This window comes from Rhinolophus sinicus, chromosome 6 (assembly GCF_057876585.1).
Source record: "Rhinolophus sinicus isolate RSI-liver-muscle chromosome 6, RSI-T2T, whole genome shotgun sequence".
In the NCBI taxonomy this organism is placed as follows: domain Eukaryota; kingdom Metazoa; phylum Chordata; class Mammalia; order Chiroptera; family Rhinolophidae; genus Rhinolophus; species Rhinolophus sinicus.
The window spans coordinates 756455-769245 of NC_142506.1; the positions used below are offsets into that span (position 1 = coordinate 756455).

Below are 12791 nucleotides of genomic sequence, written 5' to 3' on the forward strand. Positions count from 1 at the left end.
GCAGCTCTGTGCCAGCTATGACCCACACCAGGCACTGCCTCCCTAAGCCTAGCCAGCCCCAGGACCCACCATCCCCTGCTAACTGCTCAGCCCCTGAGAGCTGCTGGGCTAGGGAGGCCCTCTGTCCTTGGGGTGGCAGAAGCCAGAGACATGGAGAGGCAAGTGTGCAAGCAGGAAGCAGGCAGGCCTCAGGGGTGAGACAGTGGACTGTTGGCCTGTGGGGGTGCAGGGCATTGCCTGCTGCAGGCGTGGCCACAAGCAGGCCTGGTGACCTGAGCTCCCCTGGGCTTCCCCCCTGAGTCCCAGGACTTTGCAGAAAGAGGCTGGGACTGGATTTGGACAGGCTGAGTGGGAGGCATCTGAGGGGAGGGTGGCGATTGGGTGGCTCAGCCTTTCCTGGGACCATAGGAGAGAGCTGGGCCAGGCCTGGCCCTTCATCTCCCTACTCTAAGGCAGCAGCTTGGGTGGCGGGGCCGCCTCCCTTCTCCCATGGACAGTAACAGGTATCACCCAGGCGACCCTCTGGGCCTTGAGAGCAGGAAGGTGAGTGGCACGGGCATCCCATTCTCAATGGCAGCAGGGCAAGGTCCAAGCAGGTTGAGTGGCAGGTCCCCAGGCCAGCCAGTTGTCACTGGGGTGTGAATCCAGGAATACCCAGGTCCAAAGGCTCCAGGCCAGAACCCGCTAAACTGCCTCACCCAGGACCCAGGCACCCTCCCTGGCCTGGGATCCACCTCTTGTCAGGGCCCCTCTCCCCCAGTGCCCTTTGCCACCTTCATGCTGATGACTCCCAGCTTTCTTCTGACCAGTTGTGCCTGCCACGTCCATTGCTTCTTTATGCAGGCAGTATTGGTTGTCTTCCCTGTGCCAGACACGTGAATCCCAGTGTCTCTCCCTGAGCCCAGCTGATGCCTCACTGCACTCGTCAACACCCCCTTTCTCTCAGGCAAGCCCAGGTGTTTGTCCTCTGGGCCTCCCCAGGACGGAACCTGGAGCCCATCTCATGTTAGTGCCCCCCCCCTTTAGGTCTCCTTCTCTGAACGCCCACCTGCCCTGCAGAATTGCCTGTTTGCTTGTCTGTAAATACCTGGGAGGCCCCCTCTACCCGCAGGACTTGGAGCTTCAGAACCGGGGTGCCAGCCCTTTGTGAATGAAGGCTCTGTCCATGTTGGGGTTCAGGGAGGTGGTGGCACCTGAATTGGAGCTTGTGCCAGCCAGGTAAGAATAGTGGGAAAGAGGTCCAGCACAGAGCAGAGGGCCCTGGACACACCTGGCAGAACATATATAGTGGCGGTGTGTCCTGAGTGTCCCCTGGGTTGTCCTGTATGTTTATCTTGCAGGAACTTTCTCCCCAGGTCCTCAGGCTGAGGGTTCAGCTGTCAGGTCAGCTGCTGTGTGGCACCCATCCCAGCCCACAGCAGGGCCACACTGCAGGGCCAATGCCCAATGAATTAGGGAATTTCATTGTTGAAGAGCTTTGCAAATGTTAAAGCAGAGGTTAGAAGAAAACATCCTTAACATGAAATCTTAGACTGGGTGAAGAGTAAACAAACAGAAAGAATTGGTCTTAGATCTTCAAACCTTATTTTTCCCCGTGTCAGAAATTACAAGCACACTTCATGCTGATCCCACCCTCCGTGTTAGTCTCTAAGATGGTCCTTGGCCCTGGACAAGCACTCATCTCGCGCGTCATCTCTGTTGGAGCTCGGGGAGGCCCACCTCCTCGCAGCTCCCTGGGCGACCCACAGAAACCTGAATCCGGGTTGGCCAGACACCTGATCACACATTTCACTGGCAGTGCTAATTTTCTGCTGTCACCGGGAGCCCCTGCAGCTTGTGGGGTAGCTGACCACAGGTTCTCATCAGGCATATCTGTCCTTCCCGCCTGAGTCCACTCCCAGGCTCCAAACGGAGAACCAGGGCGCTCTGAGAAAGGTGCTCCCATCCAGAGAAACGGGCCTGAGACTGGCAGGGTCCCACCCACCAGCGCCTGACCTGTCATGATGACACGCCAGAGTCCGGACCATGCCTGCCGGTCTCCCATCAGAATCAGGGCGCATGTCCCTCCTGGAAGTTCAGCTGCCTAGCGACCACCAATCAGTGGCCTCCCGGGCTCTGCAGCGTCTCCACGAGGGACACCATCAGGCACGCTACAGGATCAGAAGAGACCCCACCCTTCCCGACACTTCGCCTTTGAATGGGTCTTGTCCATTTGGAAAATCAGGATCTGATGTGCAGACGCGCCCAGAATCCTGCCATGGCTCGCCATCACCCTCAGCACCGGAGCCCAAGTCCTCCTCGTGCCACGTTCCTCCACGCGAAACGATTCGGTACGCCTCCTACTTTGCTCCGCCTAGTGACGCGCCCCGCCTAGGCCCCGCCCACAGGATACCTACGCCTAACTAGAACCAATGAACAGCGAGGGGGTGGAACCCACTGCTCAGCTAGCCGTAGAGCGCGGACCAAGAGCCCGAAGGGAGGGGGCGGGACATGCGGTCCTGACAGCCAATGGACGAGCAGAGGGGCGGGGCCCGGGGCGGGAGGTGGCAAGATGGCGGCGGCCGGAGCGGGGCCCGAGCTGCGGTGCGTGGGCTTCGTGGGCGCAGGCCGCATGGCGGAGGCCATCGCGCAGGGCCTCATCCGAGCAGGTGGGTCGCGTGGGGGCGTCCGACGCTGGCCTGGTGCGGGGAGGTGGGAATACCTGGCCGGAGCTCACCTGCCCACTGGGATGAATCCCGCAGAGCCCTTGGGCGAGGAGCCAGGGGCCTCCGCGCAGGGGTCCCAGGGTGGAGCAGGGCCGGGCCGGCGTGGGCCAGGGTGGGACGCGAACCCTGCCCTCGGGACTCTGCTTCCTTCGGACAGCACAACGGGGAGATGTGCGGGGAGAGGCTTAGAGCCGGCTCTCCCCACTGTAGCCACCAGCTGCATGTGGCCGTAGAGCGTTTGAACTGTGGCTTGGCTGATTTGAGAAATGCTGTGAGTGTATAGAACAAAGTACACACCGAATTTGGAAGATTTAGCACCAAAAAGAAAAGTAACATTTTAGTAGTCTTTAATATTGATTACGGGTTGGGAGAATAGTATTTTGGCTATACTGGGTTAAATAAAATACAATACAATTAACGTCACCTGTTTCTTGTTTCATGTGACTACTAGAAAATGTGGGTGCAGATATGGTTCGAGTGGTATTTGTCTTGGACAGCACTCTCGTAGAGCCTGGGAGCTCCCGCCAACTCACTGGCCTTGGTCTGCTTGCTTGACTTCTCTGAGCCTCCCATTCTTTTTTCTATGTGTATGTTATCTCCACTCTTGGTGGCATGCTACAGGATTTGTCAACCTCGGCACTGGGGACATTTGGGGCTAGATAATTCTCCATCCTTCACATTGTAGTCTTTAGCTGCTTCCCTGGCCTCTCCCCACTAGATGTCAGTAGCACCCACCAAATGTGACAGCCAAAAAAAGTCTCCAGACACTGCCACAGTCACCTGTGGCTAGGTGGGGGGGATCTTCCTTAGTTGAGAACCGCTGGTTTACAGCAAGGGCTGACACTGCTGTCTTAATCCTCCTGCACAGTATTTAGAAACCTTTACATGTAGATAATGGGCTGGCTTTCTGCCTTCAGCCATCTATCAAAGTCCAGAGAGGTCAAAATCAGTCACAAAATAGTTGGCTGCAATTCTCAGGTGTTTTGCTTGTAAAACCCAGCAGTATGGCTGCCTCCCAGGACTGTCTGGGTGCACTGCGGAGCACAGTTCTGCTCTGCGCGTGCAGTGCACAGTGGGTGTTACTGCCCTGGTGAATCAGTTCTGGGTTCAGGTTTGGGGTGCACTTCTGCCTTCCTGTTAGACATTACAGAACTCTAACCTCCCCAGCCCCATACTCCACAAACACAGATGATTTCTACCAAATGGGCACTTAGCCTCTGCTTGGACGTCTCAGCACAGATGCAGCCCCTCCCAAGGAAGCTCAGTGCCCCCCGGGACTCCCTACCCAGTATGCCCCCCTCTTGCCAGAGGCAGAAGCCCTTGGGATCTGTCCTCACAAGACAGGGCAAGCTCTGGGCCCCTGTGTCCAGCAGAGCCTCTGGAGTCAGCAGCAGCAGCAGCTGGTGGTGGCAGTGACTCCCGAGTAGAACTGAATGAGCCTGATTGCCTGGGCTGGGCTGCCCCAAGCACCCCTGCCGTTCTTGGAGAGTCTCAGGCCAGCCAAGGGCCAGCATGGTCAGGCATGGCTGAGCCCAAGAGCCTTCAGTAAGGCCGGGCTGACTCCTCCCCTCCTTCCTCCTCGCTGACCCCCAGCCTTTGCTTTTCTCTCCAGGAAAAGTGGAAGCACAACATGTGCTGGCCAGTGCACCAAGTGACAGGAACCTCTGCCACTTCCGGGTGAGCTGGAGCCTAGCTCTTCTGAGTTGAAGCTGCCCCCAGGGGCCCAGGGTGGCTCCTGTCCCTCTGGGACCCTTCTTGGGGCCAGGGAAGTGCTTCTTATGTAGCTCAAGTTTCGAGACTGGCTGGGCTGTGCTGGCAAAGGGGAGGCCAAAGGCCAGAAGGAAAGTCAAGTTTGTTGAGGGCCACAGCAGAGTGAAGGGGTGCGTGCACGCATGTGTTTGTTGTAGGCAGGGATGGTCATGGGCATTCCCTGGGGTCGGAGGGCTCACAGGTTCTGGCATGAGGCCTGTGAGGCTCAGGGTTGGGTCTGGGTGAGTCCTGGCATCAGGAGGGTGAGGCAGGCACTGGCAGTGGGAGAGACCTGTGGGAGTGCAGGGTGGCCTCCAGCTGGGAGGGCCATGGTCTGGGAGGACGCCCACTTATCTGGTCTGGTCGGGGCGCTCCTGGTGCAGGCTCTGGGCTGCCGGACCACCCATTCCAACCAGGAAGTGCTGCGTAGCTGCTCGCTCGTCTTCCTGGCCACCAAGCCCCACGTCCTGCCCGCTGTCCTGGCAGAGGTGGCTCCTGTGGTCACCTCTGAGCACACCTTGGTGTCTGTGGTTGCTGGGGTGTCTCTGAGCACCCTAGAGAAGGTGAGTGGCTGCTGGGCTGCGGCGGGCCTGAGGCGATGAGCCCAGAGGGGCTGGGCAGCCTCAGACTGGCCCCATCCTGGGCTCAGGATGGCTGGGACAGGTGGCAGACAGCCTCCTAGCTAGCCTGCAGAGCCAGCCAGGTGGCTGAGGGGTCTGGGGTTCGGGTTGCTCCCAGTGCCGCCCCTGGGAAGCAGGGGCGGGGGCTGACTTAAGTGTGTGCCCGCCCGGTGGGGCCGGCCCCACAGGCTCCTGACCCCAGCCTCTGTCTGGCCAGCTGCTGCCCCCGGTGGCACGGGTGCTGCGCGTCTCGCCCAACCTGCCCTGCTTGGTCCAGGAGGGGGCCATGGTGATGGCGCGGGGCCGCCATGCTGGGAGGAGCGATGCCGAGCTCCTGCAGACTCTGCTGGAGGCCTGTGGGCAGTGTGAGGAGGTGCCCGAGGCCCAAGTGGACATCCACACCGGCCTCAGCGGCAGTGGCGTGGCCTTCGTAAGTGTTGTCCGCCCCCCTGCCCCCCCAGGCCGAACCTCAGCAAAGCGGGGCCTTCCTGTGAGCTCTGCTTTCCCCCACTTCGCTTTCCTGGGCCTTTGCAGCCAGCCCCTTGGCAGACCCCTGGGCCCAGGCCTCAGCCCCGGCTCTGCACTGGTGGCCAGTGCTCCAGGTTCTGTTCCTGAAGGTTCTAAGCCTTCTCCATGCTGGGTGCTATGTCCAGCAGAATGTTGGCTTTGACACCATCCCCCCGGCGCCCCACTCCTACAGGTGTGTGCCTTCTCTGAGGCCCTGGCTGAAGGCGCCATCAAGATGGGCATGCCCAGTGGCCTGGCCCACCGCATTGCTGCCCAGACCCTGCTGGTGAGTGACGGCGGCCCCAGGAGAGTGTATGGAAGGGGATGGGCCTGTCTGCCTCCTGGGAGCTGTGCAAAGGGACACTGCAGACCCAGAAAATCAGGGCCCACATCAGGGCATGCATGATGAAGCAGGCTACACAGTGGGGCTCAGCTGGAGAAGGGGCTGCCCACCTCCCTCGAGTCAGCGGCCACCAACGCCCCTCTCCCTAGGGGACAGCCAAGATGCTGCTGCAGAAGGGGCAGCACCCGGCCCTGCTGCGGACTGATGTGTGCACACCAGGTGGCACCACCATCTACGGACTACACGCTCTGGAGCAGGGCGGTCTTCGGGCAGCCGCCATGAGTGCTGTGGAGGCCGCCACTTGCCGGGCCAAGGAACTCAGCAGGAAGTAGGGCACAGGCACAGGCCTCAGACCATCGCTCTTAGTGCCCAGAATGGCCCTGTTACCCCGTCCCTCCCTCCCTGCCCCTTCCCGAGGACTGTGGTTCTCTAACCCACAGGAGCCTTGTCGACTGCACCCTGCCTCCCGCGTGGGGAAGTTTAAGAGGATATGACTGGAGCGGATCCCCTCACCAGTGGGAACTGCCCTCCCCTCCCCAGGCAGGAGGAAGCGTGGTGATGGCCCACTGTAAGGGTGACATGGCTTCTGAGGGTCTGAGCACTGGCAGTGCTGGTCAGGTGCCCCACATGGCTGGCCAGTTGGTTGAGGGTATGAGCAGAGCCCCTGGCATGAGATCAGCCTGTGGGCCCTTCTGAGAGCTGTGTGACTGCAGCCAGGTCGGGGAGCACGGGGACATGTGGAATCTGCACGAGACCTCCTCCCCCTCAGTGAAGCCACATCTGTCCTGTCCCTGGGTTGGCCTGTGGTGGTGGTGGTGGGTGGGGTGCTGTGTGCTCTTCCAGCTGAGGGGCTGCACCCGGTCCTTCTCCCCGGGGAGCCCCATGAGCAGATGGCTCCCGGCAGCTGCAGGCTGGTGGAGGGGCTGGTCCAGATTTGGGAGGATAGGCTTTGGCCAACCGAGAATATACACTGGGCTCCAGCTGGGTGTGGGCTCCTCTTCCAGACCCTAAGCTCTCAACCTACCTAAGTGGTAGGTAGAGCTGGCTCTGGGGACCCTTCCTGGTCACGAGTCCTGGAGAGTCCTGTGGCCTGGCCTCTGATGCAGGACCTGGCTCTCCGGCACGTCCCTGACAGACCAACAGGCCGGGAACTGGGGCCTTTGGGTAGGGGGTGGGCCAGCTGCAGCTCTCCTGACCATCCCAGGCTCACTAGAGGCTGCCCCACCTCGCGCAGGCCTGAGGCTGGAGCTCCCCTGGCTTCCGCCCAGTGGCCTGAGGCTGCACCAGGCGTAAGGTGAAGGGAAGCCTGGCTACCGTTCACGCTCTGCCACCGACCAGCTGAGGGTCTAGGCAGTGAATCTCCTGCCTGTCCGACAGGGCTGAGGCACCAAACGGTGGCCTCCCATTGCGCTCCCACTCGTTCCCCGACACCTACAGCCCCAAGCCCACCCTCTTCCGGCCTTGACTTGGTTCGCCCCTGACCCTGCCACTTGTTAGAAGGGTCACACTGAGTCCATTTCCACACCTTTCTTGATCTGTGAAATGGCAATAAAGTCACTGTTCTGTGTAGCAGAGAGCGACCGATATTTAATAGGAGGTGATAAAACCAAATTCCAAGTACCTGGGACCACGCTGCCAAGGCCGGGACACTGGACTCAGATGGAGCTGGGGTTCAGGTGGGTTGGGCAGCAGGTTTCCCACACAAGAGCCCTGCACCCCGACGTCACACTCAGCTATGTGTCTGGGTTCCGGTGATGCGTCTTCTCACAATCCTTGGGAACCAGGATGGGCTCCGCCAAGCAGGCCACTCCCTGCATGGCGCCTCAGTGAGCCCCCAGCCCAGCTGGAGGGGCAGCATCGCCCCAGGTAGTGGTCTGTGACAGAACGTGTAGACTCGGGGGCAGGGCAAGGCTGCAGCCCAATGGTTGGCCAGCGCAGACCGCACTTTACAGCACAAGGTTAAAATGACTGAGACGGGTGCACATGTGCTGTCTCCTGTCATCAGTGCTGTCCCATTTTTATACCCTGTCCACTTGAATTTCAACTTGAGATGTTCTAGATCCAAGCATTGGGTCAAAGCGACACAAACAAGACTTCAGAACAGGGATGCATGTGAAGCTGACATGGTCAGCCTTTGTTGTAAAGCACACTGCCCACCTGCTCTGCCATCCGTGAGGCTGGGTGTAAAACAGCCCCTCACAGCACACAGCACATCGGCCCATGTCCTCTCAAGGACATGCCACGGGAGTCAAGCCTCATCCGTGGGCACCCTCACTGTGGGCCAGATAGTGCTTGGAGTTCTACCCCCACCCAGGCTCCCCACAGCAATCCCGACCTGCACTTGGGCCGGGGGGGGTCATCCCTGGATGACCAGCCCCTCAGCCTGACGGTGCTCCCCTTCCTCTCACACCATGCTCAGATATTTTATCCACCCCAACTGATGTCTGGGGAGCCACTTCCCGAGGATAAGTCTCAGACAATGCTGGGCCCCCTCTGACTCGCACTGCCTGGTCTCATCCCCCAAAGCACATAGGTCAGGGGTGGTTCCAGCAGAATTCTGCACACTGGCTTTCCTTCCCCGCCCACCAGGTGAGCTGTAACAATGACTCTGACCAAGGGCCACTTTTTGGAAGCGCAGTGACCTTCACCACCGTGAACAGGAGTGGGGAGGCCAATGGCTTTGTCCCTAAGCACCTCCCGGGCTGCAGGGTCCCCTTACCATGGTAGGGAAAGTGTTATCCTCGAGGGAAAAAGTTTCCAGCTGGCAGACAACAGAAGTGAAGCAATTCCAGCAGCAGTAACCAAGACCCCTGCCCCAGCACCATCCACCACCTGTCTCAGGTCATCAGAAACCAGGGTGGCAAACTCAAATCCCCATGCGCCCAGCAGATAATGGCAGTGAGGGGTAGGCCACGGACTGCGGCCACCAGCTGGGGTCCATTTCAGCCATCCTCCTGCAGGGACAAACAGGTCTCCAACGGCAAGCCTCCGGCCAGGTCACCCATGATTTCACAGAGCTGAACCCAGGGAGATGGGTGACTTCAAACCAGAGGCAGTGCTGCAGTGGGGCCCTGGGGCAACCTGGGATCACAGTGACCTGTTGGTGGGGCTGCCTGGGACCAGGTGCCCGCAGCCTCCACCCCGTGGAAAACACAGGACACCTTTACAGGTCTTCTCCCTGGCTCAGTGAAGCCAATGGCCCCAGGCACTCAAACTAGCTTCTCAGGGCCCCGGGCCAGCCTGAACCAGCCTGGCTTTATACAGTGCCCATCCAGGGCCACCCAGCCAGGCCAGAGCCGCCTTCTGGGGTACAGCCTTGGTTCTCCAGATAGGAGAGGGCTGGTGCCCCGTGAAGCAGCTCCAAGAGACGCAGGCAAGAGGTCCTGCTCCTCACCCCCATCTCAGTCCCGACTGGCCCCCTGCCCAGGCCCACAGAGGGCGAGACTGGAGAGCGAAGACTGGAGCTGGACACCTTGGCCAGAGGAGCCAGTGCTGATGCAGGCTGAGGGGCTGCCACCAAGGCCACCTGGGCTGTGGGGCCCATGTGCACCCTCACTAGGTGCCCGTCTGGGCCCTGAGGTCTGCCTCTGCACACACCCAGCAGGCTCCCGGCCCTGGAGCCCAGAAGCCCCACGGCAGCCGCTTGGGCTTGTGTGGGAATTGCTCGGAGGCTCCCTCCAGCTGCCTCACCCGGTGCAGCCATTCCACAAACACACCACCTGTCTGCAGCCTCGAGCCACCAGGACGACATAGGGCAGGTGAGAGTGGAGAGCGGACCTCTGCGCCTCAGGAGGGCTCTGGGCAGCATCTCTGCAAAGGCAGCCCCTCCCCCTATGGGGGGAATCGGCATCTCTGGGCCTCAGACCACCAGCAGCCATCTGAAGCTACAACTGGACGGAGAAGCAGAACATGCAAGAGCTGGGCAGTAATGCACAGGCCCGCCCCTCCTTTAAACTGTGCCACCCAGAAGCCCAATTCCTAGGGCCCTTGGCAGTGCCTGAAGAGGCAGAGGAGCCCCAAGGGGCTCAAAGGCACTGCAAGGTTGTCCTGGCACAGCTGTCAGTGCTGCTAGGGGAGTCCGGGAGCTTGCCCAATCAATGTTCTAGTCACCAGGGCCCAAGTCCAGCCGCATGCCAACCCCACACAATAAGAGCTGTTCAGAAAATGTATTTTCTTAAGGAAAATGAAAAACCCAAGTGGAACAGAAATCTACACCCTACTGCATCCAGAACCTCAGGAAACCCAAGTGCTGGGCACCGTCCCCCTTCCCAGCCCACGGAGCCATCCTGCAAGAATGGGCCCAGGCTGGGGACTGAGACCCCACCCTGACCCCCTAGAGTATCTGTAAAAACGGACTTAATGTGCTAAAAACAAAACCGAGTGGTGCATCTTTCCACTGAGACGACCGTGTGGCTGTGGCCTGGGAACTACGCAGCACCAGGGCTCTGGGTGGACAGGAGTCCTGGGCCCTTGTCCAGTGCAGGTGACAGGCTACAGGGGTGGGGGTGGGGTTGGAGGCCTGAGCTTTACAGGGACCAGGGCAGGGCACAGCCAACTGCACTCTGGTAAGTGCTGTGGTGTGTGAATGCCAGGCGTGCCTGGGAGGGGCCCTGGCTCAGACCACAGACCCCATGTGGATGCTTGCCCAGGGAGGAGCATGAGCCCGGGCCCTCTCCTCCAGCACCCCCAGGATGACCCTTCACCAACAGACAGCCCTTCCAAGCCAGGCTGGGCTGGGTTCCCTGGAACGCTATTCATGGGGTGGGCCACCCCAGGGGAGGGGAGGGAGGGCAGAGGGAAGACTATGTGTGTCCTCTCCCTCCAGGTGCAGCAGGACAAAGGCCATTGGGGGGCCGCTTGGTCACACCCCGTTGTCGGGGACTGTGGGAGAGGGCCCAATGCCTCCCAGCCGCCGGGCCATGCTGATCAGTGAGCGCAGGTGCACCAGCTTCAGTGGCCCCACCTCCCGGGGGTCCTGGCACTCCAGCCACCGCAGAGCAGTTTCCAGACCCCGAACAGCCTCTCCAGCTGTGGGCATGGGGGCCTCCTCCTCCTCCGCACCCTCCATGACAGAGGGTAGGCTGGTGGGGGGTGGAGGGGTCACAGCGGCCAGCACAGGGGGCCGGCCAGGGCCTGCCTCCTCTCGGCAGCCTTCGGGCAAGCCCCCATCATCGTCCAGGTGCAGCCACTTGGCCACCTCCTCAGGTGCCAGGCGCTTGTAGGCTAGGGCTGCCAAGTGCGTGAGGTCGCTGAGCACCCTGCTGTGCTCGGCCGCCTCCTCGGCCTGGCCGGCAGGCTGCCCAACACACTCCTCCTCCGGCCGAGGCTCAAAGGCAGCCCGCAAGCCCAGCAGCCAGCAGCGTTCGATGCTGCCTGCCTGCACCAGGTCCCAGGAGAGGCCAGCCAGGTAGAGCATGTCCTTGAGCATGAAGCTGCGCATGAAGTCCAGTGGGGAGCCACCGGCACAGGACACGGCCAGTCGCAGCAGCTCCCGCTTGTACAGCTGCTTGAAGGCGGCCACCACGCCCTGCTCCAGCGGGGCGGGGATGTGTGCCCGCCTGCTGCCCTTCGACAGGAATAGCACCCGGACAGCCCCATCGGGGGTCTGCAGCTCCTCCGGGGAGCCCAGGGGCTCTGGCCGGAACCGCCTGGGGGTCTCGTCGCTCTCCTCCAGGGCGAGCATCCTGGCCGCCGCGCTCGGGCAGGGTGGGTGGGCGACCAGCAGCACCGCCTTCTGCTGCAGGCAGCTGCGGCGCAGGTAGCGCCTGACGCCGGGGACGAACTCCTCGAAGAACCAGCCCCGCAACAGAGGGCGACTGAGCCAGGCGTCGGGACTGTAGCGGTAAGAGGCTGGGAACTTGTCCTGGTTGTGGTGGCGCAGGCTGGGCGGGTCCGGCAGCTGCCCAATGACCAGCGGTTTCAGCTTGTGGCTGCCGGTCAGGTTAGCGGCTAGCAGCACAGTCACCCGGTCGCCCCGCCAGCGGCGGCTGCAGCCCCCCGCACCTACAGGCGCAGCCTGCTCCGGAAGCAGCTTCCAGTAGAGGCCGGTGACGTTGGCGTTGTAGATCTGCTCGTCGCCGTAGCCACCCTCGGCTGGAGACGACGGGGCCGAGGCGCGGCCCGGCAGGGGGCCGGCGCCTGGGGGCTGCGCGGGCTCCTGCTTGACGGGCGGGCCGGGCGCGGGGCTGACGGCCGGGGGCTCGGTCTCGCCGTAGATGCGCTGGCTGGAGATGCCATGGCGCTTCTGCCAGCGCCAGAACCAGCCGTGGCTGGCCTTGAAGGTGCACTCGGGCCCGTAGATCTGGCGCGCGAAGGCCTCTGCCTGCGCCTGGATGAGCGGCCCCGACAACGGCACGCCGTGCTGGCGCAGCGCCAGGAACCACGAGTACACGGCGCGGTCGATCTCCTCTTCGTTAGCCAGTCGCATCTTCTTGCGCTGCGTGCCCACCTCGCCGCCCAGCTGCTCCAGGAACCAGCGCAGCTTCGGCTCGTCCTTGAGCCAGCCGCGCAGCGTGCCGCCGGGCACGCCAAAGTCGCGGCACACGCTGGCTTGCCGCTCGCCGCCCTTGACGCGCTCGATGGCCTGCAACTTGTCCTTGATGGAGTAGGCCTTGCGGAAGGCCATCTTCACCGCCACGCGGGGCCGCGCGGTGGGAGACGGGGCGGGCGCGGTGGGCCGCGGCGGCTGCGCTGGGCGCCCGAGAGGGGGGCGGCGGCCGCGGCGCGGGGCCGGGCCTGCCGGGGGGCCCGCGGAGTACATGGCGGCGGCGGCGGGAGCGCAGGAGCCATAAGCCCGCCGGGCCGGCCGCGCGGGGCGGGGCCCTGGGGGCGGGGCCGGCCTCGGCCCTCCCCTTTGTCTCGCCGGCT

General features: G+C 62.0%; 2 protein-coding genes across 2 annotated transcripts; one reads left to right on the plus strand and one right to left on the minus strand.

Moving 5' to 3' along the window:
- Window positions 1-126: 126 nt before the first annotated feature.
- On the plus strand, window positions 127-7493 carry PYCR3 (pyrroline-5-carboxylate reductase 3). The gene is made up of 6 exons (XM_019712227.3): window positions 127-2648; window positions 4318-4382; window positions 4838-5017; window positions 5292-5504; window positions 5775-5867; window positions 6074-7493. Exons 1-6 carry the CDS (start codon window positions 2552-2554, stop codon window positions 6254-6256), a joined length of 831 nt encoding a protein of 276 aa, XP_019567786.1. The 5' UTR covers window positions 127-2551; the 3' UTR covers window positions 6257-7493.
- A 2582-nt stretch (window positions 7494-10075) lies between these two features.
- On the minus strand, window positions 10076-12790 carry TIGD5 (tigger transposable element derived 5). Its single transcript, XM_019712214.3, has one exon. It carries the CDS (start codon window positions 12682-12684, stop codon window positions 10786-10788), a length of 1899 nt encoding a protein of 632 aa, XP_019567773.3. The 5' UTR covers window positions 12685-12790; the 3' UTR covers window positions 10076-10785.
- Between the last annotated feature and the right edge of the window lies 1 nt (window position 12791).